The sequence below is a fragment of the Lutjanus erythropterus genome, chromosome 18, assembly GCF_056507025.1.
Source record: "Lutjanus erythropterus isolate fLutEry1 chromosome 18, fLutEry1.hap2, whole genome shotgun sequence".
Lineage (NCBI taxonomy): Eukaryota > Metazoa > Chordata > Actinopteri > Lutjaniformes > Lutjanidae > Lutjanus > Lutjanus erythropterus.
The window spans coordinates 29,611,954-29,637,468 of NC_139334.1; the positions used below are offsets into that span (position 1 = coordinate 29,611,954).

The following is a 25,515-nucleotide window of genomic DNA, read 5'->3' on the forward strand; positions in this document are numbered from 1 at the left end:
CAACCTCTAACAAACACTGTTTGTAATCCTTAAAAATCTGAAAAAAAGACATGAGATACAGAGAGGATGGTAGTGCATATAAAGTGTCAACAAGAAATGTCCATTTGATAATTATTCTTCAAGTATCCCCCCATCTTACAATGTGACAACGCTGAAGTTAACTGAAATGAACTGAGAGTACAGCTACTAGTTACAGCAGCAGAATTAATACAGACATACTGTGTTGGTACAATAAGCCAGATAACTTCAAAATGTTGCAGAGTGGCCTGATAACAAATTGTCCTATAACAAGCAACAATTTTGGTCAAGATCTGTTGTTTGATATCACTTTAGGGCCATGATGTCTCTGAGCAAATAAGACTAGAACTGTTACAAAAACTCATATCCACAAAGAAACTCACAAGGGGACGCATACTGACATTGGGTCTGGACAAATGTCACAGCTACTGTTTCAGCTTAATGCTAATAAACTCTCTACTGAGGTGCAGATTAAAAAGCATACTGCCCCTTACAAACAAGCAGTGGTCAATAAACTGGTAAACTCCGAGGATCACAAGTGAAACAACCTAAAAAAAAAGACCTTAATCATACATTCCAACAAGCATTCATGTCTTTAGGGGATTAAACTTAAATATAGAGCAACAGTGCCAAGAAAGATAAGTTAATAATTATCTGTCAAATGAGAGGTGATGCAATAAAAATCTCCTCTAAATACATTGAAGATATAGGTAGAATAGACTGATTATGGTATAAACTGCTTATGAATTATTTTAGGAATACAAATGAATACATTATAAAGCCATGCTACATACTATATGGGCACTTACAAATGTTATACCAAGATAGTCTATTAATAAATCATACACAATTTTGTTTTTAAATTTAACCAGTTTGTATATTACTGCTTGTATGGTATCAAGTGCTACAAAGTGCACCCCCTTTGACTGCAGGAATGTGAGATTGTGTCCCTGTTATGAAGCCGTCAGTGCCCAAAAATAGCAGCAGGGAACACGTGTGTACGGCTGCTTTCAGATCAGCTCAGCCGAGACGTATAATGAGTCCTTGAGGAAGACCAGAGGACTTTTTAATAACGCAGATAACAAGCCCTGCAGCTTCAACAAGACTGTAATGAGAAATCATTCTTTGAAAACCACACACATGGCAGGGGAAGCACATGGGGTGAAAACAATAATGATGATAGGTGGGATCAATTACAGCTGGATTCTGTACACCTCACCACTAAACAACGTAGTCATACGCGCAATTTACAGCTGCACTTACTATTCGTTATTTAAAGTTTCCAACATGTAAAAATGTTCAAATAGTTGCTTGTACTTACATGCAGCAAAAGAGTGCGTTTTTGGTGACGATACTATATGCAGGGCAGATGCAGGTAATGATCTCCAGTGAGGAAGAACAGGTCTCGCTCTGCAGTACTTGGAGGAGATGACACCCGAGGCGCAGTTTGACAGATCTGCAGAGCTCCAGGACGGGCCGGTGTGGACTGTCACTGGAGAAGCCAGAGCCATACCGGGCTGAGTAAAAAAAAAACTCAGTGGGAGACTAAATATAGAAACCAGAGAGGGTTCAGCACACACCCTCTTCAAGAGTTTGGCTCCGGTGGCTGTCACCTGGGTTAAAGGTCCCGCACCAACATGAATACGTAACCTTAAGTTTAATGTCAGCTCCGTCTGGAGCAAATCCAGAACCGGGAACGTCAGTCCAACTCCGGTTTCCTCTTCTTCATTCATGAAGACTGAAACAGAGGAGGGGATGTAGCATTAGTTAACTAATAATAGAGTACAACAGACAGAAAGTAATAGAGTAGAGTAGCTCTAGTCTAGTAGGACAAATTTTACCTACCAACGGGGAATCGAATAAGCTAAAGCTTGAATATAATGTAGCGGTTAGGTGTCAAATTAGCTAGCTAACCTAGTTAATGTAGCTAATGAACGTTGTCTTCCACCGGTACCATGGTGTTTTAAAAATAGCTAAAATCACAAAACAGGCAGCCCTATTAACCTGTAAACCATGGCGTTTTTACTTTTGCCATAAATATGTGTCAAATTGTTGGTTCTTAAACCGCACTCGGGCTGATAAACTAGCTAGCTATGTTAACATTTGTCAAACGTGGCGTCGCGTTTGGGAGGGAAACATTGCGAAAATATTGCGAGATGTAATCATCATAATCCAAAACATGAGCGTTCCCTAACCTTAAACAATCGTTTCTGTCTCTAAATCTGCCAAGATTTTAATATTAAATATTTCGTAAAATTATAAAACATAAGTACCTGGCACATGGTGTCCAATTAAGAAACAACAGGTACAAGTCACGCGATAGTTTCTCTCATCAAGTATTCCCTTTCAGACACACTGGCAAACGAAAGCTACCTCAATTTTTTAAACTTTCCATAAATAAGAAAAATATGCAAACCAGTCATTTTTAATTAACTTTATAAATAAACCATGCCATTATATGAACATCTCTGACAATTTATTTCCGTAAAGAATAAAACCGTCATTAGGATTTCTAGCTGAACATTACAAGGTAACACAAGTTTGCCCTGTCCACACATTATTAAACATTTTGACTGAGTCAAGTTAAACAACTTAATATCATTATCTGGTATTTTACAAGTTTACGTGAAAATTCGAAACGCTACGTCTGACATTAGTTGCAGTAAAACGTTTTGTCAGGCAGTAACTACATTACTTTCGTGGTCGTTTGAGGATAGACTGCGCACGCGCATTTGGAGAGTTGTGATAAAGCAGGAAGTGATACATTTGCAGTTCATTCTTTCATTTTCTGTAACCGCCTATTCTGTAAGGGTCGCTGCTGAAGCCGCTGCTGGAGCCTATCCCAGCTGACATCGGGCGAGAGACATTTGCAGTTGTGACACATGATAAAAAATAGTAAAATTAGTCAAGTGTGTAGATGTGTGTAGAAGTGTGTGATGTGTGTAGTCTGCATAACTACACCTTGGGGGTCACTGTATTTTATTTGAGTATTGCCTTTTTTAACTTCACATTTTTTAAACATTCTTTATTACACAAAAGCTAAATAAGGGTTTAGTTATTAAATTTGGATTTATGGATATAAAATTTTGCTAAGAGAATGATTATGTTAACAACATACTGTTATATTCTTTGGTTTATATATATTTATTGAAATAAACTAAATATTATCTAAGCACAGAGTAAAATGGAGAAGATCATACTGTACACTTATAACAGACTGATTTAATTACTAGTTACTTCTCACATTACAAGTTTCATACCCTTCCTTTTCAGTGAAAACCATGTATCATCAAATTTGGCAATTTTGAAAGTGAATATTTGTGATAAACTGAAGGATTAAGTGTTCTTTTGTGGCTTGAGAAAATCCTCCTTCTTCTTAAGCAAAATAAACTCTTTAAAAACCCTTTTGGATTATCTGGAAAGTCTATTGTCACAAAGCTGAAAATATGGCTGATTTTAATGACCATGAAAATTTGACTTTTTAAAGGTAAGTTCAGTTTAGTTTACTTGATTTATAAAAGGACAGTGTGCAAGGACATTGACCATTTACAGGAAATGAAAACATGATTGCACCAGATTTTGCAAGACAGTAATTTTAATCTGAAGTCTTAATAAGTAAGTGGTTCTCACAGTACAGCAACATTACAAATATATGATGATGCAAATAAACTCCTGGAGTGGACAAAATTAAAAAGTCAAAGAGGCATCAAAGCAAGAGCTGAACATGTGACACCTCTCACATGATGTACTCAACAGATCTTTCAATCAAGTCTCAATGCTCAAAATGACCACCAGAGGTCAGCACAGCACCATTATATTGCCAGGCCAAGTGATGTCTGCAGGCAAAACCAACAGGGTCATTTGAGTGCTTAAGTCTTCATTTATCAAAAGAGCTGGCTTTTGAGATTTTTTGTATCATTCAGTTTCATTATGAGCTGTTTCATATACCAACCATCTTCTACTTTAATTACACTGGGGCAGTGCGGGGTGAATAGGTGCCTAAGGGCACGTGAATGGCAGTTGTTTTTCATTTATTTTTCCTCACAAAACTTTGGCAGGGGGGCTCGTTGCTTTTAAGAAACAACCAAAAGCAAAATAGGCTACTGATTATGAATTTCTCAAAACTATAATATACTTAAAATGACTTTCAACTTGTTTTGAACTTTATGAGGAATCAGATTCTGTATGTGAAAGATCTATAACACTTGTCAATACAAACCTTAATTAGTATCTTGTTTACTAAAGTGCATATATCAATCCATGTGTTTAATCCTGGAAATGTGTTTAAGAGATCCAATAGGGAATATTTTGCTTCTTCTGATGCATTTATATTTTGACTTCTGTATTGATTTTTGTCTCATTTACTCTGTGACAGATCAGAAACAACAATTATTTATGGTAACTTCAGTCTAAATACAAAGACATTCCCTTCTTTCACTATAATCACTGGAACGTGGATTGCTTATTGGGATCCCCCATCATTTGTTGCCAGTAGTTTTGGCATCTAAACCTAGCTAGGAAGTTTTGGTCGTGTTCGTACCTAAACCTAACCAAGTAGTTTTAGTAGACTTCATTTCTTTCCTAGTGGAGTTCTACATGCTCAGAACTGGAGCCGATTCCTTTAAAATAGTCAGGATGGATTGAATTAAGCAGAAGAATTTCCCCTTAAAAGTTAATGAAGTATGACAAAAAATGAATCTAAAACATAAAAAGAATCTCTCATTTTCAAACTGCGAATAATTGCACAAAAGCCGGATTGTGGAAATCCCGGCTTACTCCCTTTGTACCAAATTACAATTAACCTCATTGTAATCACCGCTGTTATCCAATTACATGCATTCTGTTATTCCACACCCTGCACATTGTTCAATAATAGCCTCCAGATGGGTAATTCTTCCTGATAGCGATGAGGGCAGGGTGTCTGAGTGGAGTGTGAACCTGTCCCTGACTCATCCGCCTCAATATTTTCTCTAATCTAACTTTAATTGCTTAGCCTCAACTTTCAACTTTACTTTTAAAGATTCATTTCCTGAGCTACTTGAGAGCGGTTCTGCTCCGCTGGCTCCACGCGCTGCCTGCAGGGCCTTTGACGGTGGTAATTTCTTGATGAGGTGCTTACTCACCCAAATCAATTCTTCCCACTTCTCCACGTCTCCCCCTCCTGTCATTGTCTCATGCTAGAGCTGGCGCAGCCTCCGACATGCATCCTTTATGTCTTGAGTAAGTGATCCACGCGGTGAAGCCTGCAAGACACGGCTTGAGTAATAGCCAGTTTTCTCCCTCTGTGTGTGAGTGGAAGTGTCACAGTAAAAGTTAAAAAAAAAGGCATAATGAAAAGAACGAAACAAAGCAGCAGAATGAGGCAAAAGTCAGTGCTGGAGCTCAGGGGTGAAGTCATCGCAGCCGGCGTGTGAGAACAGGAGCAGGGTCTGTCTCTGGAGCGTGCTAATTGAGCTCGGATGAGTGAGAGTAGACACAGGTAGGCGCTGTGTTTGAGTGCGTTGTTCCCCCTCTTCCGTGTGGATGACTATGAACAAAAGGGCAGACTCTTCATCTAATCAAGCTAATGGAGTGGGAACAAGCTGGTGGCTGAACGAGATGGGCAGCGACAGGTAGAGGGGCCCCCGGGGAGGATTGAGGGAGTCTGAGGTGAGGACTCCAGCCTCTGATTGGCAGGACGAGGGGTGATAAAAAGCCCCGGCTTGTTCAGGTCTGAAGAGCGTACAGCGACAAGTACTGTGGTTTGTGTTAGACGTCCAGACCGCCAAAGAATAACTTCAGAGCTGAGATACCACAGGCCAGCGCTGACAGCAACAACTTGCCTCAACCGTGTGCTTGTGTATATTCAGTAGTCAACACATCTGATCCTTGTGTTGTGGATTTCAACTGCTAAGATGACCCTACATAAGAAGAAGCCAAAATGGTGAGTGGATTCAGAAAAGGCTATTTCAATTTACTTATTGTCACCAGGATCATTTGTTCAGTATAAATATGGGGTCCTGGGTGCATATGATTTAAATCAACAATAAAACTGGACAAGTTGGTGTTCTGGATCTTTTGATCATATTGCTTAATCTTCATCGGCTGCTGGAGTTCTCCCATATGATGTGAAATTGGTCCATGATGAACAAGTTTCCATTTTCTCTGAAAAATGTGATATCAGAACCGGCTTTATTGGCCAACTATGGGTACACACACAAGATTTTCTGATGTCAGATTAAACTGTCAACTCATTACAGTCAGTTTCCAGAGAATCAGTCAACTTGGTGGAGCGGGCAGATTTGAAGCTCTGGACCCAGGCGATATATGAGAATTGCTCTTAGTGCACTTCCACAGTAACTGACATACAACTATGTTCAATAAAACGGAACAAATAAAGCTAAAGAATGGTAAGAATTACTCATATGAATAAAAGTCTATGTAGAAGTGAGTTAAGTGTGTCTAAAGTAAGATTTGAATAATACAAATAGTATGATCAAAAGCTCCAGAAAAGCAAACTAAATGGACCTTGTGGTGAGACTGTTTTTCTCAACAAGAAAAAGTGGACCTTAGACCTTCACTGTTCAAGAAAACAAGGCTTGTACAACGAAATGTAAAATAAAACACTATCTACAGTTACATACATATACACGACTGATATTCTAGATGAAAGGAAACTTTCAAAATAAGATTGATTGTGTCTCCTTGACATAAATCAGCTCAGTTTGAGACTTTCAGAAACATGTTTCTTTGGCACAGACCGCAACAAAGATCATTCCCACTAATCACAATTTCAAGCAAAAATAATCACAATATGACTTTTTCACCATATTGTACATCCCTTAATCCTGACCTTGTAATCTCTGTCCTGACTGTAATGTTGGAGTTTGAGGAGTCAAACGAGCCAAATGGTCAGACTTGTTAACATCGAAATGGATATACGATTCAAGTCAGACATCCTCGTATTAAAAATCATCAGGCGTAGTCTGGCTTCAGACTCCAGCTGGGATCCAGCTGAGGGTTAAACAGTTTCAACTTCAACATCAGAATCTCATTAATAAGATCTACAATTAACATCACACATTACACACAAAATTTGAGTAAATGCAGTGTTATTAGTGACACTTTTCTTAAGATCCCTGTAATAAATTAGTTAGGAGGTAATAAGGCCCTTATAATAAGATGCTTATTAACATTATTATGTGTTAATAAGTCTAATAGCATTACAAATATGTTTAATGTTAGATTATAAGGCATGTAAGCACTTCTAATTAACTTTTTAAGGGCTTATACACTGCTTATGAGCATCCTCTAGTTGTATAATGGCATTACAAACACATTTTAGCTTTTATTCTATTCTTTCTGCATTTATTAGCAGTTGACTATGTTTGGAAATGTAAATCATTTGAAATGATTTTGTTAGAAGCTTACATAACACCTGGACAGTCAAAAGAAAATCTAGTTCAGTATTGTCTGGGCATTTTGAATGAGACTCCTTCACACTGACATAACAGACCTCGGGATGCTTTCACTCAGAAGATCTGAATTTTGTGACTAAAAAAAGACATGAAGTACAAAATATTACAGAATCGTGCTTTTCTTTCCAGTCGCAGACATCAAGGTAGCTTTATTGCTCTTGAGCACGTCATCGACACTTTTCCAGCTTCTTCTGCACCTGTCCTGGTCTCAGTGCTCAGAAATCCTCCTCCAGCTTCTTGTTTATTTCTAGCTGTCCCTCCAGTATGAACACACAATGCGTAAAAAGAAGCTCATGTTGTGTTTCGTCTCTGCATCTCGCCCTCAGGAGGCCTGGACTGCTGCTGTCCTGGCTTCTGCTCTGCGTCTCTCTGCCAGACTCCGTCCACCAGGTGTCAGCCGTCAACCTGCGGCGCTTCATAGGCTGTGCTGTCAGGGAGTTCACCTTTCTGGCCAGAAAGCCAGGCTGCGGGGGCCTGCACATCACCACTGACGCCTGCTGGGGGCGCTGTGAGACTTGGGAGGTGAGTAACTTTGAGGCAGCTACTGTACTGTACATACACAAACACACACACACACACACACACACACACACACACACACACACACACACATAGGGGAGAGGAGTGTAAATGTGTTATACAGAGAGGTGACGTATGCAAAGCTGGCAACTTTACACAAAAGCAAATCGTTTGAGTGATCGCAAGGCTGTTTGAGTGAGCATATGTTTGAAGAAAGACAGAAGAAGAAGAATGCAGATTCAGACAGTTAGACACACAGAGACAGACAGGCAGACAGACAGCGAGACGAATGCTGTGGAGATGGAGAGATGGGTGATCCTCATGGAGAAATTTGTTTTCGCTCTCCTCCCTCAGCAGGGAGGTCAGTGCAAGGTCGGCTGTGAGTGCAGGCAGGGAGTCAGTTACTACACAGACAGCGTAGATAGATGGACAAATATTATCCCTGTAAAGCCTGACACTGCATATAATTGCCAGAAAACCATAATATTTTGAAACCAGTGTGTTTATCTGACTTTTTGACAAAATCTATATAATTTACATACATTATATTTTGTTGTTTATCATATATGATACATAAGGAATTCATAAAAATCACAGTATTTTATTTTATAAATCAAAACAAATATTGCTCATCGCTTTAGGAAAATTTGGGACATTTCAATTGCCATGGTCCTTTTTTATTCAAATTATGTTATATTGGTCTATGTAATGTACAGAATATGATAAGGAATTAAAAGGACAACTATTAGAAAGTGTTTTCTTGCTAATGATTGTTTGGAACATTCAAATAATTATAACGAGAGCATGTAGCATGTCTAAAAACAAAACAAAACACATAAATATCTCAATTTCCACCAGAGTTGGGAAGTAACTAAGTACAACTACTTTGTTACTATATTTAAGTAGAGTTTTATAGGTATCTGTACTTTATTTGAGCATTTATTTTGAGACATCTTTTTGCTTTAACTCCCCACATTTTAACAAAAAATATCTGTACTTTTTACTTACATTTACACTTACATTTTCAAAACAGTCTTGTTACTTTAATTTTGATGCATTTGAGGTGAATTATTGATTAGTTTTATTTTGCATGTCGTGCTCTCAACATCAGGACTGAGTTCAACCTAAATGGCTGGAACAACAACACACAGAAAAGACAGTTCTTTGGTCAATTCATCAGTGTGTATCGAGTATGACAGACATAACAAGATGAAAACAATGTAAAACACATAACAAGATGAAAAAGATGTAATAAGGACAAAAAAAAAGACAAAATGGTGCATAAGACATAACAACAAAAACAATGTACCAAGACATAACAAGACATCTCAAGATTATAAAAGGACAAAATTATGTAAAAGATGAAATGAGACAAAAACAACGGAACAAGACAAAAGTGACGTAAAAGACATAAGACAAAAATTATGTAAAAGGCATAAGACGAAGATGATATAAAAGATGTTGATAAAATAAGGTATGAAATAAAGTAATTAAGTTGTTTCAGTACAGAAAATAGTCATATTGAAATATCAATCAAACTATAGATATTAATACCATAACTGATTCAAAAATGAGCAAAGATTTCCCTGTCAAAATGTACAAGGTGCGACATGAAATCAGCCATGTTGGATGTTGCACTGACAGGTCAGCTGCTCCCTGCAGTGCACTGATAATCCACCAGAGGGCAGAAGACATGTCTCAGATTACATACAACTGGTTTTTCAGGAGTGTATCGATCATCCTGATGTTGTAGAGGTTTCAGAAAGTCATGTATGAAATATAATACATCTGGCGTTAGAAAACATAGAGAGACTGATATGTATGTCACAAGTCGAAGACACATATGTTTTTACTTTATGATGACCTACTGAGATGTAATTTTTGTCACATAGTAATGAGAGGCTGTTTGAAGTGTAAATCTTGCATGAGAGTGGAGGAGGACAGGAAGCTTTCGCAGCAGCATGCACTGAAATTGAGTTAACGTTCTGCAAGAATGGAAAGCAGCGTGCGATCCAGAGATTGAAGTGACAGCAGCGGTTTCCTTAACAATGCCTCAAGTGCATAAAAGACACAATTGGATTTCATAAGTCGCCGGATGCTGATTAGAAAAAAATGCTGTGAAATCTCAAGTTTCACCTGGTACATTGTATTCAGTGACAGGAGGCATTATGAAGCTCATGATTCTCTCTGCTTCATTACTGCAGCGGAGCTGGTGTGCGTGCAGGAGGCCCGAGTTTTGTTTTGTGATACTCTCCGGATCCCCTCGGGGAGGAGACTCATCTTTTTGTCTGCTCTCCCCCACAGGGAGGTCAGAGCGCAGTGGAGGGAGTCGATGTCTCGCTTGAGGGACAGTCTGTAGGACAGACAGTTAGGGGGTCAGGGATCTAATCTGTGAACTTTAGGTCAGGACATTGTCTAATTACAACCACCCAGCTTCAGGATTTACAGTCTTACATCCTGTGCGCTCAGCTGAGGTTACGACAGAGAAAATTTTAATTACTGCAACAGCAGAATAAGATTAAATTCCTGGAACACTGCAAGCAATTAATAGAGGCTTTGCAGATGTGTCACAAATCTTCCTTCAAACACAGCCTGATAGCAAAACGGCGGTTCACTGGCAAATTAGCTGTGTGCAAATGATGACGAGATGAACACAGGAATTATTAAAAATGAATGTCTAATAAGGTGGATTTGTTTCACTATCAGGTTACTGTGATGTAAAAGGGAAACAATCTCATCTGCAGGTTGGTTTGCAGCTTAAAAAGAGTCATTAGAGGTGAAGTTTTCAGCACTGGTGCTGCTACAGAGCCATGTTTTAATGAAAGGGTCCTCCAGTCTGTTTTGCATGAGTATGCATATGTATACCATGAGTGTGGAGTCGACATGGTAAGTCTTCACCTCTTTACACCTGGTATTAAAATGTATTTTGGGTGAGCCGATCACGAGTGGACAGCTCCACACCCAAGTAAGTTAACATCTGGCATGAGCATGGATCTCCACATTCACCTTGAGTGACCACTTGTGCATATGCAAATAAAGCATATGTCATTTCTGTTTCTGTTAGCCAAATGAACTGTATTTGATGAATTTACTATTCATCCGACCACAGATGAGACAAGAATTAGGTTGGAAAAGTGATGCCAGAGCAGAGTGTTTCTGTGGGCTAGGCCTTAACGATTACTGATCAAATACTTTCTAGAGAATGTACAACCTTGTACAACTTTATAACTTGTACAAAAACACAATGTTATAACTTTGTTCAGTGATTTTGGTGAAACTAGAATGTATTTCCAGGAGAAAATGTTCTCTGGTTTTCCCCCTGTGTTTTACAGAGTTTCCTCTTGGACAGATAACTTCACTTCCTAAAGAAACCACTAACTCCTGGCAACTGTAGCTGCTGTCAGCTATTTAGCTCAGTTAGCCATGTAGCCAGTGATCCTATTAGGTTTAAAGTTTAAATAAAGCTTTATTAAACCTTCCCAAACCTCAGTTACACAGGTGGTCCTTCACTGTGATCAAATGTGTCCCATGTGACCACCATGCAGACTCTAAAAGAATTAGCTGTTGTTAGGTGTCAACAGTGATGGTTAACCAACCAGAATGAAAAATCTGCAACAAAATACAAGCCGAAGAGATGAAAACAGCTCAAACACAGCCAAGTTACATTTCAGCCAAGTTACATGAGCTGAAGACCTTCAATATGTCCACCAGGGAGTTTTACATCACCTGAAACGCTTCAGTAGAGGAGAATATAATGATCAGAGCCAACCTACAAAGTAAACCTCATCTAATATTTTCATGTGTTGTGAAGTTGCATGGGATCATGGGAGTTGCTGTCTTCATTGTTAAACAACCATTTGGGATAATGCAATAATACACCCACCTTTGTTTGATGTTAATACAGTTTCTTGTTTGTATTTCCAGAAGCCTGTATTGGACCCTCCCTTCATTGAGTCCTACCAGCGAGTTTGTACATATAACGAGACCCGTATGGTCACCGTCAAACTGCCCAACTGCCTGCCGAACGTCGACCCGATGTACACGTACCCCGTGGCCCTGAGATGCGACTGTGGTGTCTGTCTGACGAGCACCACTGAATGTATTACATCTGTGTAACATCTGAAAACCCAGAAAACACACTTTTTTTTTAAAAGATCTGCTTTTGCTTTTAAGCTCTGCGCGGATATTTTCTACTCTTAAACTTCCTTTGATATAATATAAAATCAATTTTCTATCACCTGTGGGACTTCATGTGCTTTCTTTAAAATGTGGAAATAGGTCACCTATTTTTAAATCTGTGATAAAATAAGAACTTTTCCTTATAAACAAAGCAATCAGTAAGTGTTTTGAATGCTGTAATTGACATAATTAATAATGTGTTTTTCAAGGATTAATCAGCCAAGATGGGACTGTTCGTTAGCCTTAATTAACTGACCTGAGCTCTGAGGCCAAACTACCTGCTGCTTAGTCATCAGTGGCAGGTCAGAAAAACAGAGACCTTACTAAGTGTTGTTATTCGTATGATTCCCAAGGAGAATGGGGTTTATGTAATCCCTGAGTGCTCACATGTCACCGAGGAGCTGCAGGGCTGCGTTTGAGCCCCAGCGCTCAGAGGGAAACACAACTCTCTCCTCCACCATACAAACCCTCCTTGTTCCCTCTGTCTGCCTCTGTGTGGCTGCGTTCACGCTGCACATCTTTGTATCTGAGCTGCAGAAATCTGATTTTATTTATGGTTGGCCATTGATATGTACTCTATAATGAGGTTTCATTATTTTCAAAAAAAAAGAACATCTAAGAATTTATGTTTGTTTTTAAGATGTAATATTGTGTGAAAAAAATTAAACTTTGGAGCATAACAAGCATCTTATTTGTGTGTTTTTTTCTCTGTATCTCTTCATTTTTTGCTATTGGAAGCATTTTTCTTTGGAAGCTGTCATCATCACAAGATGACCAACCATGAAGTGCTGTGATGAGTATAAAAACAACTTTTGGATGAGTGACAACACATCTCTTCTGTTGTTTTTCAGTTAAAGGACCAGTGTGTAGGAATTAGCGATCGTCTCACCCTCTCCTTCCAGGCATGCAGGAGCAACTGGGGAAGCCATGGAACTTGTGAAAAGCATGAAAGGCTCCCTATAGAGCAGACCTGGGCAGAATATGGTCTGGGGACCAGATCTGGCCAACAAGGCCATCATGAGCACATGGAAATATTGGAATTAAAATCCAACAAAGACAGCCAATATCATTTTGCTTACGATTAAATTGTTTTCATGCCTTTATTCTGAAAGGGATGAGTTCTATGTTCATTGGTAGGCTTAATGATAATGCACTGTATTTTTATATTAAACTGTAACTTTTTGACTCAATGCTGTACACTGATGTTGTTAAATTTGTTCTTCCTCCTTCTTCTTCCTTGCTCCTTACATTTCTCTTGTCATGTTTACTATGTGCACTAGGGGGCGCTGCCTAACAATAAACAGACATATCAGCTGGAATGAGCTGCCTGCAACAGTGACCAACACCTATGTTGTTCTTGTTGAGAACGGTGTGGTTATTCCCTTGTTCCATTATTAGGACCTTACATCACTTTGTGTCTAGCCTACAGCAGCTTCTTCAATTTCTCATGCGCCCCCCCACCATGAAAAATGACATTCTCACCCCTGATTTGGAGCCAGTGTTTCATTCGTCCCCTCTGAGCTACTGTATTATCACCTCAAAATATGTAATAGACCCACCGTTCAGTGTCACATTTTGGTGTGAAGTCGTACACAGGTCCTCATTCTGCAGTCAAGTCAGCCATGACACATGCAACATCTGGTTAGACTTTCAAAATAAAGCTCCCTAAGAAACATTGTTAGGTTTAGGCAACAAAACTACTTCGTTAGGTTTAGGATAACATGGTTTGGGTTAAAATAACTACCTCCTTAAAACAATCAACGGATTATTTGTCTGACATGGAAACTAAACCATGGTCTCCTGTGTGAAAGTCCTGTGTTTTATCTATTTTTCAGAGACTGCGCCTCCATGCACACATGAGGACTGCTTTTAACAAACCTTGACACGGACACAGTCTCCTCTAATGGACTAGCAGTCGCCTCACATGCTTTGAGACTGAGGTGTGTTGAAACATGGCGGTTCAACATGGCGGCCTCCATGGAAGAGGGCCTGCACCCTCTGTAGGCATAAATGGCTCATTTGAGTGATGAGAAAAACAACACGCTGATGAAAATATACTTATGAATATTATATTCCAATTTTTGCCATATTCTGCCAATACACCCCCCTAAATCTACACACTGGACCTTTAAAATCTGTATAAAAGATCCTTATCTACTGTGTTGTTGACTGTCAGATGACAAAAAGACATCAAATGTGGCTTTGTGTTAGAGTTTTAAAAGACGACTGAGAACAGGAGAAACAGTTACCTGAAATATTCATAATTATAAAAAAAATATAAAAAATATAAAATATTGATATTTAATATCTGATTCATCACTGCATGAATATATTTTGTGTCACATTCTCAGTCTAAGGGGCTAAAGCTTCACTTTGACTGAACAAATATTATTAGAAGAGCAAACCGACATGACCCTCTGATGTCTGAGGTCTTTCTAACCATCAGGTCACTTGAATGACACTGAGACAGAACCTGTTACCATCATTACTGACACTGTGTCAGTTAGTGTGAAGATAATCATCAGCTGTTATTGACTCTGCTCCAGTTTTAGAAGTTAAATCAGTGGTTAACTAAAACGCCAGACTGCATTAGTCAGTCAGTCAGTTTCACATCCAACACAGTGAATGACAGTAAGTGAAATGTAAACTTCTAATGTACAGAACACCATTGATTTTAGGCTAAAGACAGGCTTACACCAACACTAAAACACCTCCGCTGATCTTACATCAAGAGGCTAAAGTTACTTCTGACTTTACAGCACATGTGAGACGTCACTCTTATCTTTATGAACACGTGAACCTGTGACCTTTCGGTCACAGAGCTGTCTGCTGGAGTCTGAGGACACGTTCAGTGTGCAGGTGAGTGAAAATCAGTCGCTCCAGGAGGATCTGATGCTACGACTGCAACGGTTAACGCAAATTCAACCAATCACCATGAATTCTGCATCCTTGCAACTTTGCCTAATCACAGGAACTTTTCTGCAAATTTGATCATCAACCAATCATAGCAGGATGTACATCTCAGTGAACTGACTGTTTTATTTTGTCTTTACTTTTAAAACTTGGTGTGCAGGAGATATGGAGAGCAGATCCATAGTCAGGTGACCTTCGTTGTCATGGTAACACAGTAAACACGTGGTTGATGTTGTGAGATGGTCACAGGTCGATTAGGTTTAGGCAACAAATCTACTTGGTTAGGTTGAGGAAAAGATCCTGGTTTGGGTTAAAATGAGTAAGTCACATGATGTTAACTTGAAACTTTAAATAACTTTTGCTTTCAGACTTTTTGTCTGAGCCTCTCAACCACTTCACCTCCTCTAGTTAGTGGGAAGAACTGGCATATCACCTGCATTCATAATTGTACTTTGGCGTAGACACTGCACGCTTTTAGAAAGTATAGTAGTGTTATTTGTATGCAGACTGAAGAGACCGGTCTGTCAGAGGACATAAAATTATGACTCATGCTGGTTATTTGATTAACTTTGATTTTGTTTGCAGCAGACTGCCATTTATAAATTTTGCCCAAAGCTGAGTGTTGAATAAACATTAGGTTGAGTTATATGCATGTAATTTAAAATGCACTATGAAAATAGTTTTGGCTTGTGCTGCATCGTTTGGTTCCTCATGCCAAGAACCAAACAAAAGGAACTAAATAACGTTGTTGGATTTTATTCCACAGTTTGCAGCTGATAAAGTGACAATGGTTGCAGTTATTATGCAATGAAAAGGCACTTTTTTTTTTTTTTTTTTTTTCTTTACAGCCATCAACTGTGCAGAAGTCTTTGTGTAGAACCTCATGCTGCCATTAAATGAGAGGAAATGCATAAACAAACAGTGCTGTGTGAAAGCACTGAAGAGGCTGTTAAGGGTGAGGAGGAGGAACTGCAGAGGTTAGAAGGAGAAACAGAGGAGAGGGGTTGGCTGTCTGGACTGCCGGCTCTCCTGAGACCTCCGTTATCTTCAACAACCCTGACAGGAGAGTCGCTCTAACGACCCCCGCTGTCCTAATCACTCCTGACATTACCACTTCCTCCTTCAGCTGTGGGGAGGAGGAGGGCGGGGGGGCTGCAGCAGCAGCTCTTGGCAGGGGGACTAGAAGCAGAGAGGAAGAGGAGGAGGAGGAGGAGGAGGAGGAGGCTCTTAGTGACAAAGGTTCCTAACCTGGGGTCTATGACCTCCTCTGGGAGCTCAGGAGGAGACACAGTGACTCATATCAGAAACCTTTTAGTCGGGGTGAAATGAGACGCTTCTCTTGATCGTTTGTTTAAAGGGGTAATTCAGAGGTGAAAGGGTTTGTTAAGGAATGTTAATCAGTTACTGTAAGAAAAGCTTTGAGATTTTCAATTTTCCAAACCAGTTTTAGAACAAAAAATCACATTTTATAGACGTTTAGAGACATTGCTGAGGTTTTTGAGGTGTTTAAAGCTCTATTAGTGAATATTTTCATGTTAACGATGAATCAACAGACTAAGGAAGTGCTGGTATTGATGGAACCACAGAGAATTATCATCAACTTTGCCAATTACCCATGACACAGACAGACAGGGTTTAAACAGAAACTACAGCCTGACTGACCCTGGATTTCTGAGGCAGATATATATATATATATATATATATATATATATATATATATATATATATATATATATATATATATATATATATATATATATATATATATATATATATATATATACACACTGATATATTCAGTCTGATTAGCAACTTGAGACATGAAAATGAGAAGAAGTTGAGAGATGGCGTCTAAGACTCTACTGTAGCAATCACATGAATGCAGATACATTTTTAAAAAGGTAATAAAAAGCTAAATTGATGTCAGACAATAGCTGATGAGTTATGACTCTGACTGTTTATCTGCATGCAACCATGCACGCTCAGATTTGGTCAGTTCTCCTTGAACTACAAATGGATGACAATCGAAAACCAGAATGCTTTCAACACCTTAGACTTAAATAAATTCATTTAAAACCCTTCAGGCCAATCAGAAACGAGTCCTCTCCCAGGATACTACTACTAGGTCAGTAAAACAGGGTCAGTCCTCCACTTTCTCTCACCAGTAAACTGCAGGTTGAAGTTGAGGGCAGGTGAGCTGATTTTGCACTCAAGCCTTGAGGGCAACTTCCTGTCCACTGCCTCTGAACCAGCCTGACAGGTACCAACTGGGGTTATGAATTATAGAGTCGCTCCTCCGGAGGTGGCAGAGATGGTGAGGAGGATCTGCGAGGAAGACGAAGCTCCAGTGGAAAGAACGGCAGCAGAGCGGCTCTCTCGGGTGAGATTTCTCCAGGGATTATACACCCTGCCTCAAACCGTTATCACCTTTATTGCCATTGACATGTAATATGACGGAGGCGGCGTGGGCGAAGGGTGATTGATGAACTCACTTCTGCGGGCAGAAGATTTTGCACACAGCTGTAGAATCATGAAAGGAATCATGGGTAGCAATAATTCACCAGTTTTGAACAAAGGAGGGAGGCACTGGTGGTTTACTCGAGGCTTTTTATTTTTGATCTGCTACATTTCAAAGGGAAATATCACTTTTTTTATCCACTACTTTTGTCTGATTGTCAGAGTTACTTGATAATTTGCAAATTTCCATTAATTTCACATTCTAAACATAAACTAAGAGTCTGTTTTTACAAGATAAGTGACAGCAATTCTTTGGTAAGAGAAAGAAAGAAAGAAATCTATTTAACATCGACCAAGCCTTTCGGTGTGCAAGGAAGAAAACGGAGAAAAAAGAAAGGGAATAAGGCAGCCAAATACAGACGTATGTCATCTTAAATATTATTAAAATGTTTTGTTTGTTGACGTTTCATTTGTAGTAGCTAGCTAAGAAGCAATAAAGCTACATAAAGATGCTACGATTGATGCTTTCCCTGTTAAATATTTGAACGGATAGTTCACTCAAAAATGAAAATTCATTATCTACTCACCCTCAGACTTGGATTACACCAAATGACCAGTATGCATGTTCTCCAAGTACCACCTTACTGTTTTGCGCTGTAAACTAGCAGGTGGACACTTCACTGGCACTAACGCTCAGTTCACTGTCATCCACTTCATTTTAAACACAGTTGCTCCAAATATTCTTCTCCTGATCTGCACTTCTTTTTGTAATAGTTCCCATTTGGAACCACGATTGCAGTGTTTTTGAACCGTTCGTTTTCATTTTATCCATTTTACCTATGCTTACTATCTTGCCATCACAATTTAGCTCAAAACTGCTTGTAACAGGTGCATATTTTAACAAAAATACAGGAAAGACAACTTCTTTTAAATTACATTTCAGTGATCTCATATTTTATGAATTTTCATTTTAAATGTTGTAGTATTTTGATTGTATTTTAAAAATACCATGTACCACCAGTGGTACATGTGCCACAGTTTGAGAATTTAGGTACTATTACTACCTGGGTCAAAGATGCCCCTCTGACACAAAAACTTAAATTTGCAAAACCGTGGATTAACTTCAGTGACAACATTATTTTAAACTATTGCATTCTGTAATATCTGCACAGGACCAAAACATTATGGTTTAAGATAGGCAAAGATCAAGGTTACGGTTAATGAAAAGGCAAATTAATTGAAGGTCTGTGACAGGATGTGAACGCCATCCACCACCTCAACCACCCACATTTACTTTTCATCTCATTACAGAAAGGTCACGCTGCATCTGGCACCACCACTGAACGATTAACTCCTATGAAAAAAAATGAAAAAAATCAGTAATATATTGTTCTTGTTTTATCCCTTCCTTCCTTATTTATTTCGTACTTCTGCATGTCATTTTTTCATATTTTCTTCCTTCCTTTGTATGTTTTCAAATGCCTTCTGTTTTTTTCTTTTCCTTGTAAATAAATGAGAAAAATAGACTTTTTACCTGGTGGCAAATCTAATGCTAGTCTATTGACAAGATACTTAAAAACACACCAAAGAAAACAATAAAGTCCTGTAAAAGTAGGAATAAATAAAAGCAAAATAGCCCAAATAATAAAGGAAATAAACATGCAGCACAGAAATAGATTCAGTCACAGGCAAAGAGCAAACAGTCAGTTGTAAATATATCACTATGAGTAGTTTTACACAGTTTCTCCTCACCATCCCCCTCGCTGCATTAGAGCAGCTCGCCCACTGGATATGCAGCCTGTCAGCCAATCACCCTTAAATACCATTGACGTATAATATAACCGTGAGGGGTGCTGGTGGGGTCACAGCGCGCCCACTTCCTCTGCAGGAGATACAACAATAATGCCACTACAACACCGGGAGGTCACACTGCTGCCACTATACCACTGTGTCAGGCATTGCATAATTCCATTCAGCCACAAATTAGCAGCCAAAGAACCTTTGATCTACACAAAGACACACAGAATTTAAATTCAGAATTTCATCCAGACGCACAACAGTAGCTGTAACTTCATTTTACAGATGAATAAAATTAAAAGCAATGAAAGGAAACGGAGCACAGTAGTGAAAGTGTCAGTAACCTGATAATGATCCTGTGACAATCAGAACAGGAGGGAGGTGGAAAAGACTAGAGGAGAAATGACAGACATTACATAATAAAATAATAATTAAAAAACATGGTTATTTATCTCAACTTGCAATGAAACTGCAGTATGAACACTTTGGACCTAATGTGTATTTCTAAAACATCAAAACAATTTACAGCAGAATTAGCCTAGCTTAGCATAAAGACTGGAGGTGGGTGGAAACAGCTAGCTTGCCTCTCTCTCAAGTTTCAAAATAAATCAACCAACATCCACTAAAGTTTTCTGATTAACATTTTTGTTATCTCACATATAAACAGAAATGTAAAAACGAGCCAGACAGGTGTGGTGTCTTCTCGGAGATTTGTTGTGGTAGAAATGTTGTCAGGCAACCCAAATGCACTGCATAGAAGTACTGGATGGATGGACGGATTGGACAACTTATTGTCTGTCAATAAATAGTTGCCACAAATTCTTTATATTTACATATGACTTCATGTATGTACGTACTGTGTGCAGTGTTCCAGCAACACCAAATGGAGAGCACCATGGTGTGGTGATGGTGGTGATGAGGCGTCAGTGGGGTGACTTCAGATCCTGGATATATCCCCCAGTCCTCTGGTCCTTTTGATGATGTAATCTGCTGAAATCAGACAAATGTCTTTACATGTGATAAACAGAGCCAGAACACAGACAGACACTGTATCCAGATACAGTCCATACACTCCAATTATATTAATTACAGGTTTTGATTTTTGTCACAAAATTCTGGAACCAAAGACTTCATACTTATTTAATTTATCCTGTGTTGGCACTTTTTACACTTTCTTTAGTCAACATCTCTCTTGTTTACTGTGGCCGTATCCTAACTGTATCCATGCATCAGTAATCTGATCTGCTAATTTTGCCCTACAAACCACCAGTAACATAATGGTCAGTCTCACATCAGTGTCAGTTGACACTTCTGACATTTTTGCCGTGTGGGAGTTACTTTAATTAGTGTTACCAATTACCAGTGCTGGCAAGCTAGCCATGGCTGAGTTAGTGAAATTAACATTAGTCTTGTTCCCACCTACAGCTATTATCATTGAATCTGGAAATCTGAGTAATTCAGGAATTCATCCATTTGTTGTGAGATGTACTGAAAATACAAAAGTAACATAATGAAAGAGTAACAAAAAAACATGTGATGTCACCTGAAAGACACAGGGCAGTATTACTAGGATTACACCCGTCTGACAGAAACTTAACCGAATGCTGATTTAGCCGTGTTTCTTTTCACGGACGATGGTGGACGATGATGGAAAAATAGAGCTCCTTTTCTTCTTTCTTTTGTTTTTAAGGACGGTTTATGGTCTGAGTTCTCTGTTGTGCCCTCTAGTGGTGTTTTGCAGTAACACATAGAAAAGCGGTCGCGTATAAATATAAAGGATGTTTTCTTCCTGGAAGTATTGAAGGAATTTGATGTTTATATGCGTGCTTCTCTTCAGCTCCACCACAGCACCAATAAAGTACAAAACCAGCTTAGAAATAGAGTCCACTAACATCAACAAAACACTTTAACTTTACTAATCTATCACAATGATGCTGATTACATCATTCACCATCATAAAACATTATTTTTACAGTTATTTGAAAAGGTTTTGAGAGGCCCAGACAAATAATCTCCTCCTGTCGATAGGGGCGTCAGGTTGGAAAACACGTCTTGTCGGAGAATGAGTAGAAAACTTAAATTGAGTAAAACTTACTGAACTCACTCGTTCTGTGTTGAGCAGACCAAGTGAGAGGATTATTGACAGTAAATAGGAAATTAAATTACAGACTCCAACAGAACAGATTATTATCTTCTCGACAACCAATCAATCTTCTCATAGTCGTGCAAATACTTCGGATGCTGCTGGAATCAATGACCAGATTCAATTCTGAGTGTAAGACGGTGCGGTCCGTGGGGAGGGACGCATTTTCTATGAACAGTCCAATTTTCCAATTTCTCACAAAGACTTCAAAGACCCAACTGATCGTTCACAGGATAATTAAAGGTTATTACATAAGCATTACTCCAGTATTTCCACTGATATCGACAGCAGCCAACGAGGAGAAACGGATAAAGTGACTGCAGTCTCCGAAACATGTTTCATCCTCATTAAGCTCTGAGGGAAAACTACTGTGTTTCATATCAAAGAAGCTGTTTCAGCGCCTGTAAAACTGATATTTAAGGGTAAAAAAAAGTGTTTGAAAGCAGCTGACACTAAATCAAATGATGCATTTTAACTCCTCTCACGGAGTTTTAATAAACTGTAATTACAGTTGCATAAGAACACATTAAAGTTTATAACTCTCTTTTATATTTCAAGAGCCATTACTGGGGCCTGGCTGTCTTGTTGAAGGTTGTGTAACTGCTTCAGGCTGAATAAAAAGGTTGAATTTGGAACAAGAAGGGCACTTTTTGCTTTTCAGGTGGTTCCCTTACGTAAACTGGATTTCTCTCCTCTATGAAAGACTGACAGCTTGTCCCACTTTCAGTCTGATAAAGTGGAACAACATCATTTTGATTACTTTTTTTGTTTTGCATTTTTGATGTTTGGCTGTAATATTTATGGCAGTGTTTTTTTTTTTGGCTCCATCATGGGAACAAAAACAATAATTTAACAGATTGAATCTCATGTTTTTAGCACTTGAGCTTGAAGTTTTCTCTGGAGGTTGTTTGACTTGATCACATTGTTTTGCTGCTATGGTTCAGTAACAATGTCATAATTTATTTCTTTACTAATTAAATCACAAAATATGTTTACTCTGCCTTTATTAAGTATATTGACTGTTGGAAAATGGTGAAAAAACTTTTTGTTTTGCCTAAAATGCAAAAATATTCAGTTTACTATCAGAGAGAAGTAAAGAACCCTAAAAATATTCACATTTGAGAAGCTGGAACCAGATCATTATATTCATAATAGATTATCAAAATTGTTGGTGATTATTTTAATGACCGATTACAAATCGATTATTTGATTAATTGGTGTAGCTCTATGGGTAAACAAACAGGATAACAAGTTAAAAATTCTCATTTTGAACATTGTTATTGAGAACATTTTGTTTTTATTTTGAACATTAAAAGCAACCAGAGGGCCTTTCAGCAATATATCAGACATAAATCTACATTTCTAAGCTGAATTTCTAAATAATTTCACTTGATGTTACCAATTCAAAGATCGAAGCCTGCATCTCCAAGCTAAGAGAGTCAAAAGTTGATAAGATCATCCACAGTAACTGAATTTAATTTCAGCAAGTGACCACTATCATGTTTGATAGATCATAACATATACAGTAGGGAATTAATCTGCCAAACTTTTCTAGTTTTTTTTAGTCACAACAAAGGCCAAAATCTGATCTGCAACAGATTAGATAAACCTTGTTTTTAGCCTAGCAGTTGTTGATGACTTGCAGCACCGACTTGTTAAGAGAAGTGAGGAGTCAGCACTCGCAGAGCTGACAATGAAATTCTATAAGAAGTCCTTGAGCTTACAGTCATAAATGAGCACAATATGGTTGTGTAATTTATAATACAGAATACAACCAACTGAAGACGTCCTCTGTTGTCTAACAGTAACAGAATTTGTTTGATTTGGTGTCACCTTTCAGTTTGTAGCTGTTTAAGTGATTTTGTTTGATACCGAATTAAAGCTTGAAGTATAATGCATGTCGAATCGCCCCACATTCAAAACTAAACACACGACTGGAACTATTTTATGCCCGGTAAATTAAAAAGTTCAGTCTAAGCAATAAGCAGAAAAACATCCAGATGTTACAGTTCAAAAGGCAACTAAGAGGAGGACCCAAATGCAGACGACAGAGAGCAGAGCAGATCCAAGAAATTTAATGATTAACAAAAAAGATACAAAAGCCTACACCAGATTAAGGGAGCGAGTCTCAAACAAGGCAGGCAAAAACAAACACAAAAAACTTACAAGGCAAAATCCAGGGAAGAAAAACCCAAACAAATCCATCCAAGGGAAGAAACACGTGCAACCACAATCAGACAAGAAACGAGTATGAACCAACAACTGAAGAGGCCAAGACACATGATTAAATACACTAGGGAGGGAGAAGAAAACACAGGTGAGGGCAGTCAAAGACAGGTGAAAATAATTACTGAACATAAAGGGTGGGAAAACAGACAAAGACAGGAAGTAAACCCAAAACACATGAGGGAGGAACAGGAAACTACCAAAATAAAACAGGAAATAAGCAACAAAATCCAACACCGTGACACCAGATGAGTAAATATTAACACACTATGATACTTTTGACAAAAGAAACTTGGTCCACTTACAAACTTTATTTCCAGAGGTTTGTAACATCATCGGTGGAACAGAAATCATCAGTGGTCACATCTGGAAAAAAAATCTGCTTTAAATTAAGATTTCTGTACATTACTTAAACACTAAAATATGAATATACTGTACCTGTAATTTATGTGATCACAAATGACTAAGTGAGCCATTCTTTGAAGAGGGTTTTAAAACTCCACTTCAGTATCCAATAAATCTGATGAAGACACAATGTAGTCTGTTTGCACATTTAAAGGCTGTCAGCATGTTCCAGTCACTTTCGTTCTCTGAAAAACTGAATCATGTAGGAGAAAAAAATCCCAAATAATTAAATAAATTCCTCGTGTGGTTTCAGGCAGCTCTTTATTGACCAACTGCACACTTCCCCTCACGGAAGCTGGATCAATACAGAGTTCAGTGAACTTTCCTGGCCGGTTTCTTTCAGCTTCATTGGATATCGCTCCCTTTCAAGAAGTATTGTTTTTGTTTCCTTGAAGAAAGTTGAGGTGATGGTTAGCTTCATACTGATATTCATCAGTGCAGCAGAATGCTTCATTTTCAAAAACGTGCTAAAAATACGTGCTCAGCTTTTAGTCGATATATTTCAAAGATTATCTGCAGACACTGAGATGCCATCAAATTGAATCTTGATATTAACTACAAGTTTTCATTTGATCATAGAATCTCTAACTAAATTCAAGAAGTGTAAAATAATCTCTTTTTTCCCCCTCAAATCACTGATATTAAATTATTCATCTTGAATCTGCACAGACAATGATTGAGGGGTGTCGCTGAATTCACACATGAATAATAAGAAAGTGTAAAAGCAGCAGAAAAGTCACGAAAGTCATGCAGCTATTTTATTCTGCATGTTCACGTTTCCTGTAAAAATATGCACAGAAGTTTTCTTGGGTTTGGCTCCTGGCATCCTGGGGTTAATAGGACCATTAACAGCTACAGTTAGCATTAGTTAGCGGTCCAGGGTGCAGATCAGATTCACTTCAATCTACAGCCACAATCGGCGCACATGTCATTTCCCAACTAACATGATTAACTGATCTGCGATGAAGTGGCCTCTGCTGAGCCTCGTTCTGACTCTTTATGAAGACATAAAAAATATAGACCATAGGTGAAAAAAACATACTTTTGACATAATATTTTATGCATTTTAGTGATTTGAGCTGAATTTTATTCAGTAATCTTACTCAAAATGTACCAAATATTGTGCATTTTTAAATCACAATTTCCAGTTTGACGTGTAACATTGCTTTGGTTTTAAAATAGTGATAATAATATTCACAGAAAGAGAAAAAGAGATATTAACTCACATCCTGACTGACACTAAAAAGAAACAATTCTGGAGTAAATGAGCTTCAGAAGCATCTTCTCTTCATACTGCAGTGAGAGAAAAAAACCTTTCACACTTTCACTTCTCACCAGCTGCAATTAAATATGTTTTCCAAGAGAATCTGCCGGCACATCCCGAGCTGAGGGCTGTCAGTT

At 38.4% G+C, this 25,515-nt stretch overlaps 2 protein-coding genes and 1 long non-coding RNA gene across 6 annotated transcripts in view; 1 reads left to right on the forward strand and 2 right to left on the reverse strand.

Annotated features, from left to right (window-relative positions):
• Positions 1-1,712, reverse strand: part of syne2b (spectrin repeat containing, nuclear envelope 2b) — a 169,022-nt gene extending 167,310 nt beyond the window's left edge. Inside the window, exon 1 of the mRNA XM_084742989.1 lies at positions 1,340-1,712. The gene's annotated coding sequence lies outside the window, so the exon portion shown is untranslated. The remainder of the gene's footprint in view (positions 1-1,339) is intronic.
• Positions 1,713-5,523: 3,811 nt separating this feature from the next.
• Positions 5,524-12,663, forward strand: gphb5 (glycoprotein hormone subunit beta 5). 2 transcript variants are annotated; one of them, XM_084742594.1, is made up of 3 exons: positions 5,524-5,941; positions 7,802-7,997; positions 11,919-12,663. In XM_084742594.1, exons 1-3 carry the CDS (start codon positions 5,913-5,915, stop codon positions 12,108-12,110), a joined length of 417 nt encoding a protein of 138 aa, XP_084598720.1. In that variant the 5' UTR covers positions 5,524-5,912; the 3' UTR covers positions 12,111-12,663. The 2 variants fall into 2 exon arrangements, with proteins under 2 accessions (XP_084598720.1, XP_084598719.1); XM_084742593.1 differs by lacking the exon at positions 5,524-5,941 and having other exon boundaries at positions 7,412-7,997.
• Positions 7,867-23,732, reverse strand: LOC146311261 (uncharacterized). 3 transcript variants are annotated; one of them, XR_014772289.1, is made up of 3 exons: positions 23,650-23,732; positions 20,198-20,327; positions 7,867-8,024 (listed from the first exon to the last, which is right to left on the reverse strand). It is a non-coding gene; the product is annotated as an uncharacterized LOC146311261 (long non-coding RNA). The 3 variants fall into 3 exon arrangements; XR_014772287.1 differs by having other exon boundaries at positions 20,198-20,330; XR_014772288.1 differs by having other exon boundaries at positions 20,174-20,330.
• Between the last annotated feature and the right edge of the window lie 1,783 nt (positions 23,733-25,515).

Coding starts and splice junctions, on each gene's coding strand:
- gphb5 (XM_084742593.1), top strand. CDS start 7,740: ATGAACACACAATGCGTAAAAAGAAGCTCATGTTGTGTTTCGTCTCTG. Junction 7,998..11,918: donor GGCGCTGTGAGACTTGGGAG/GTGAGTAACTTT, acceptor TTGTATTTCCAG/AAGCCTGTATTGGACCCTCC.